We start from the raw sequence: 6,802 nt of genomic DNA, 5'->3' as shown, positions 1-6,802 counted from the left end.
CCTCTACCGACCCATAATAAAAAAAAAAAACCTTAGATTTTTTTCTCTTTTAAAATCATTCTTCTTTAACGCATATTTTTTACTTTCAAATCCAATCATCTTTAACTTTAAGATTTTATCTAATTTAAACTTCAGACCGAAGAAATTTACCAGAGGTTAATGATCATGGAGATTCTAAATTTTGGGAAGAAAATCAAGGGTATTTTGTTTTGTTTTTGTTTTCTTGCCAGTATGAAAGTAAGGGCATTGAGGTCATTCAGTAATGGTTTTTCAGAGACGACTGAGGTCAAGGGATATGTCATCATTTTGAAAACATAGGTGTATCTCAAATATTCACCAAAATGTGGAAGGGTATGTCTAAATCACCCTATTTGTATTTTCAAGAAGATAGAGAGATAACAGGCGAACTAGGGTTAGGGTTTCTAGAGTGATTTTTCTTGATTTAACAGAGAGAGAGAGAAAGAGATGGATCCGAAGCTCACAGAGGTTTCGCAGCTGTTTGAGAGATTCAAAGCAGCTTTTATAAGGAACGATTTCGACAACTGCACGAATCTCCTCTCCCAACTCAAGGTTACACCTCTAATTTCGAAGACTTTTCGTAAAAATTTCTTGTTTTGATAGCTTTTATGAATCTGTTAGAAATTATTTTTTAAAAAATTGGAATTTTGGAACATGACTTCTTCAAAAGAATATAATCCCCAAATACCCAAATTTTGAAATCTCAATTGGTCAATTTTTATTTCAGTCAGGACTGAAACTGATACTGAAAATGGGATTGAAACCTTAGACAGAAGAACATTGGAACCTCAATTACTTAGCAAAACCAGAGCCAAAATTCCAACTTTCTTGTATTTTGGTTTAGAAAAATTGTCAATTAATGTGTTAGCCCCATTGGAAAGTTAAATTCATTACAACGTAAGAATAGATTCCGTTATATATCCGAGTAGCGGGATCATACACATTCATGTGGTTTCATCATTCCAATAATCATTGACTTGGATTTATGTGGGGTTTTTTTTTTTTTTTTTTACATAAAAATTTATTTTTATATTAAAAAAAAAAGAACAATGGTCGAGATGACTACAAACTGGGTTCCATGTGAATAACAAGTCTTGAAAGAAGACACCCTTAAACTTCTCAAACATTCTACAGAATTTAATGCCTTCTTGATGGAGAACATTGTTAAAACAAGGAATGCATATAAATCTTTTTTTTTTTTTTTTGTTAAGTAGGAATGCATATAAATCTTGCATTATGTAACAATGACGTAGTGAGTGGTGACACGTCAGTGTCTAACATTTATATAGAAAGTGTTGGGCATAGTGATCCCCGACCCCCACAAACCTGGTATGTCATATGTCAACTTTTTTTTAAGGGCGTGGGCTATTGACACCCACTTTTTTGCTTGCTACACCCATTGCAACCTACTGAACCTCTCAGTCATTTTTGGTAAATACATACTGAACATTTTAAAAAAGGTTTGGTAATAACATACCGAACGCTTTTCACATGGAATCTTGTGCAAGGAATTGTTCGGTATATAACTACCAATCTAAGAACGATAAATTCGATAGAAACATATTGAAAAAATATGCTATCAAACGGTAGGTACATACCGAACAGTTCTTTACATGGGATCCCATGTAAAAAAATGCATTCGGTATGTACCTACTGAAATAGTGCTGATGAGTTCGGTCTTGACTTACAGAACGTACTGGAATTTTTATTTTTATTTTTTTGATGCAAATGATAAAGAGAAAACCGATTTTTAACATGGTTCATTTGCAAAACAATTAAAAACAATTCCAAGAACAAAAGGTGATGAAAATAAATGATAAAAACTCACTTCCACCTATCAAAATGCTTAATTATACCAAAAAATGGTAAAAAAAAATCAGATTTTAATGAATAATGTATCCACAAATGATCAAAACAAGATCTTTTGATAAATCTCTAACGAAAAATTAGTTGGTTATGTGGATTCGACTGAACTTTGATTGGATTTTTCGATATGGATGTTTCATTAGGGTTTGATATGCTTCGAATCAGTAGGAGAGAAAAATTGTGTTTGTTTGGTGAGTGTTTGGTTGGTGTATGCAATAAAACATAATAAAACCCAAAAGGGTATTTACATACTTACACATTATTGACATTTAACATTTAAGTGGGTGTGACAAGCAAAAAAGTGGGTGTAAATAGCGCAACCCTTTTTTAAGTTGACGTTTATTTTTTGGAATAATTTAGTTCATTTTATGTAGGCACTACAGAAAAATTGTATGTAGATAACTTAATGAATTAATATAAAAATAAAAATAAATTAATATAGCTGAAACCGAACTATAAAAATAAATTAATGATTTTTTTTTTTTGGGAATTGTCTGATGGTATGTGTCTAACATGATATGTCCAACTGTTTTCAGCATATTCTTAAGAAAATGGACTATCCTTGTTAACAAATTAAAAAAAATTGTTGAAAAACCTTGTCCACCAACCGCCATTGAAAGAGAAAGGTGAACGAAATGGAAAGACTAGATGAAGCAGAAGAACTACACAAACTAACTGAACTAGCCCCATCTCTTAACTAAGAAATCTGCCTTTACATTTTCTGGTAGCATTGAGGTTGGAGAAGGCATCATATAGCTTTCTTTTGATTGAGATCACCTTGATTAACAATGTTACTCTGGAAACAAATCCTATCTCACTCTTATCTTCTAGCCTGCAATTTATGTTCTATGGATACTCTTATGAAGGAATCATTCTAACCATGAATCTAAACTCTAGGACTCTTCCCAGAATTTCTTTGTCGTGAGTCATGACAGTTGAGGCGGTGAGCCAAAAAGGGACCATTGTGTGTGTTTTGATAGGCTAAAACTTTACGAGAAAAAAAATGAAAAAAGAGATGGGAGGTTGACCTACATATTACATAAGAAAGCAAAAATGAAAAAAATAATATAAAATATACACCTTAATCTCTTTATAAAGTATCTCCTCCCTAAACAAAAAGTCCTCAGAGAAGACACCTTTAAAAATTCTACACCATAATAACATGAACCCTAAAGTGGTAATTATGATATTGAACTAGGAACACACCTCAGGCCCAGTACAGATTGCCGCATGTCAAGCTGAGGCATTCTTATTGAAATTCGATGGCTGTGATTTGTAGGGGAATAAGGAACTCTCATTGACAACTCCAAATTTTTGGTATAAGGCTTCAATGGTAACGATGATGTGGGAATTGTCGTGGCCAATCCAGAAGGACCTTTATTCGATGCTGTCTGGATTGCTCACACCAACCTTCTGCCTGTATAGAAAACCTGCACTACAGCAAAAACTTCTAGACTGTAGTACCAGAAAACGTTTTTCCATCCTATATTTTAAACATAAGTTGAATAATCGACTTTACCCTACATGTGTGTAACTGGTATGTACTATTATCATTTCATTACGTCTGCAACCCCCCTTTGCTAATCTATGTTATTTCCGTGTGCATTTCTTAAAGAAAGCCTAAAAAGTTGTTTGGATTCCTGATATTATCATCTGAACTCAACCATCTTTCCTTTTACCTTGCAGGTTTTATTGACAGAATTTAAAAGCCTTCCACCGTTGTTTGAAGATTCACCGAATGCTGTTGATGAACTGACAATAGCAAGTAAAATTCTTTACATAAACATACATTATTTATTTTGCGTTTATTCATGGCATATTTTTTTCAAGGAGTTTTTTAAGTTTTTTTTTTCTTTTTTGATTTATTGGGTTATTTATTTTCCTCTGTTCTTGATATACCCCCTATTACTTATGAAAAGAAAAGTCAGTATGCTTGTGTAGTGGCTTGCAAATTCTCGTTTTGTACTTTTAGTGACCATGACCACTTTCAGGGGATATATATGAGCATGCTGTTGTTCTGAGTGTCAAGATTGAAGATCAAGATGCCTTTGAGAGGGACTTTTTCCAATTGAAACCTTATTATACTGATACAAGGTAATCTTCTTTTGATTTCAAATTATTTCAACTATGGTTACCAATTAAATAATAGTAGTAGGGTTACTAGGTGCAACTCTTGTTCAGAAAACTTGCATGCCCTTAAATATCTTTTGGAGGGATTTTATTCATCTACAATTTTATTGTTGCCGAATTTCACCTCACCTTTTTATTCTTCAAGGCTTTGTTTGCAACTATTATTATCTTTTTTTCTGGAACAGTAGCCGCCTCCCTCCATCCCCTCAGGAGTACCCAATTTTAGGCCTTAACCTTCTAAGGCTCCTGGTGCAAAATAGAATAGCTGAATTCCACACAGAATTGGAACTGCTTTCGGCAGCTGCTCTGGAAAATGCCTGCATCAAGCATGCTGTGGAATTGGAACAATCCTTCATGGAAGGGGCTTACAACCGTGTATTGACTGCCAGACAGACAGTGCCACATGAGACCTACGTTTATTTCATGGATCTTCTGGCAAAGACGGTCAGGTAATATGTTTGACTTTGACCTATCATAGTGACTATTTAAAATTGAGAAAAAAAAAATGTGTGTTTTAGTGCTGATAGAAGAATTTGTACTGTTTCACTGACTGGTTTTAGACATGGAAATTCATGTGGAAAAAATTTTGTATGAAGATAATGATTTTTTTTTTCGATCAATAGAAAATAATTTTTGCAATCAAGGAATAAGCTTACAAAAGGGGAAAAAAAGGGGTCGGCAGCATGAATCCTCATCTCCCTTCAACTCTGTCATAAGCCATATCTTCAGTCAAGGATTGTTCTTTCACATATTTTTTTTAAAAATGTTATGGGGAACATTGCAGTTAGGACTGTCAATGGATTGGGTTCGAATCTGGGTTGATTTGGTACCAATCTGATAAGGATTGGATCAGTTCCCAATCGGGTTTTTATCAGATCTCAATATTGAAATCCAAATCCAGTCCAATAACAATCGGATTGGGTCTGGATTGGACCAAACCCGATTTGATGATTTATATAATTTTAAACATTTTATTGGATCGGGACATGGTCAATCCAGATCTGATCCAATAAGATATCAGATCAGAACCTTATTGGATCAGATACTTATCGGAATCTAAATCATCAATCCAGACCCAAGGATATCCAATCAGATTTCGTGTCTGATCCGATCAATTGACAGCCCTAATTGCAGGTAAAAAAAAGAGAAAGAAAAAGGAAAAGTATCCAATGGATAGTTGCACCATCTAATCTTAAGTCAAATTAGTATGTAGAACAGCTGGAGAGTGGGTCTAATTTCCGTGTACACCATTTGTAGTAGAATGCTGTTGGTAGCCTACTTTATGGCCTACCTGGAAGTCTCTGAAATTTGCTCATCAAAATTTAATTATGGAAATTATGATTTTTATTCACATTGTTTTCTTTCTTTATATCTTATTTATGACTCGCAGAGATGAAATAGCTGGATGTAGTGAAAAGGCATATGATTATCTTTCAATTAATGATGCCCGTCAAATGTTGATGTTCTCATCTGATCAAGAACTTTCTGAATATATCACAGAGGTGAACACTTTTGCAGCTAATGAATTCTGTACTCTTATTTCTTGCCTTTGTTACATTGACCAGTCAAATATTTGAATTTAACGGATCAATTTTTGTGCTCTACTTATATGAAATGATGTTAGTTTTATTACCAGTTTATCAGTCATCATTTTTTTTTTTCTTTTATGTTGTATGGTCCTAGTGCTTTGAATTACTTATACTTTTGGCCCTCACCTTTTTTTTTCGGTGCTAGATACTTGTAAGCACTCTTGACATGTTACATCTCATTCCTCCCTCATCCAAAGGCTGTCCGAATATAATGCAATATTGTTACATTTTTCATTGAACCAATCTTGAGTAAAAGCAACTTTGGATAGATGGAGAGTTGTATGTACGCTACATTTGTATTTCAATTTATTCATTTTTTTTAAGTATAAATTTTATTGTTACGATAGTAAATTTGATGGTCTGAGATGACCATCAAAATACAAAATGTAGTCCACAAGTCGGTAGTTAGCCCTCTGGCTTACATACAGATTCCCACCTAAATATCAAGACCTCAATTTTTGTTTTTATTTTCAATTTTTGAGTAGATCTCATGTGTTATTCATGGATTGACTGACCCCTCATCTACTAAAGACAGCTGCTAAATTTTATTGGAGTGATCTGTCTGATGCATACACTATTTTCCTGACCACGGCATGTATTATATCTGTGTTCTACTTCTTGCTATGGCCCACCTAGATATGTCCAACTGAATCTATAGGTTGATGTGTTGGTAGGCATTTTTCTGGGATTCTATAAATGAATTACAAAATTGAATTATTATTATTATTATTATCATTATCACACTTTTTTAATGCATGCAGGAGCGTCCTGAGTGGGAGGTAAAGAATGGGTCTGTGTTCTTCCAGAAGGTGAAAGAGTCGGCACCTTCCAAGGAGATACCATCTCTGCAACTCATTAATCAGACACTCAGTTATGCGAGAGAATTGGAACGAATTGTGTAGAAGATGCGAACTTTGCAAATAGAGATCATTATTGAGCAGTTGCACGGTTATGCAAGTGAATTGGAGAGCGTTGCGGAACAATTACTAATTCCCTTTGTGGTAAATTATGCTCCTAAAAACAATTTTTGGAATCTCAATTTTCAACCTATTACTAGCTTGGTAAAAGTATTACTTTGCCCCCCATTTTATCAAGTTTAAGATTTAAGATGACCGAAAAATGTTTTCCAGGATTATCACTTGTTTGTTGTTTAGTTTTCTTTTCTTGTTTCAATTAATGGCATTGATGTCTTTGTTTCA

The 6,802-nt window shown here is 33.9% G+C and overlaps 1 protein-coding gene across 2 annotated transcripts; it reads left to right on the top strand.

Annotated features, from left to right (window-relative positions):
• The first annotated feature begins 358 nt into the window (after positions 1–358).
• On the top strand, positions 359–6,802 carry LOC147390901 (26S proteasome non-ATPase regulatory subunit 8 homolog A-like). Of its 2 annotated transcripts, none has more exons than XM_086458676.1 (6): positions 359–570; positions 3,571–3,649; positions 3,876–3,978; positions 4,203–4,463; positions 5,405–5,516; positions 6,365–6,802. In XM_086458676.1, the coding sequence occupies exons 1-6, from the start codon at positions 466–468 to the stop codon at positions 6,503–6,505; spliced, it is 801 nt and encodes a 266-aa protein (XP_086314802.1). In that variant the 5' UTR covers positions 359–465; the 3' UTR covers positions 6,506–6,802. The 2 variants fall into 2 exon arrangements, with proteins under 2 accessions (XP_086314802.1, XP_086314801.1); XM_086458675.1 differs by having other exon boundaries at positions 361–570; positions 4,200–4,463.

The sequence above is a fragment of the Akebia trifoliata genome, chromosome 11 (genome assembly GCF_017979445.1).
Source record: "Akebia trifoliata isolate Shusen 1 chromosome 11, ASM1797944v1, whole genome shotgun sequence".
Taxonomy (NCBI): Eukaryota; Viridiplantae; Streptophyta; class Magnoliopsida; order Ranunculales; family Lardizabalaceae; genus Akebia; species Akebia trifoliata.
The sequence above is the reverse complement of the archived record's forward strand: the minus strand, read 5'-3'. Positions and strand labels throughout refer to the sequence as shown.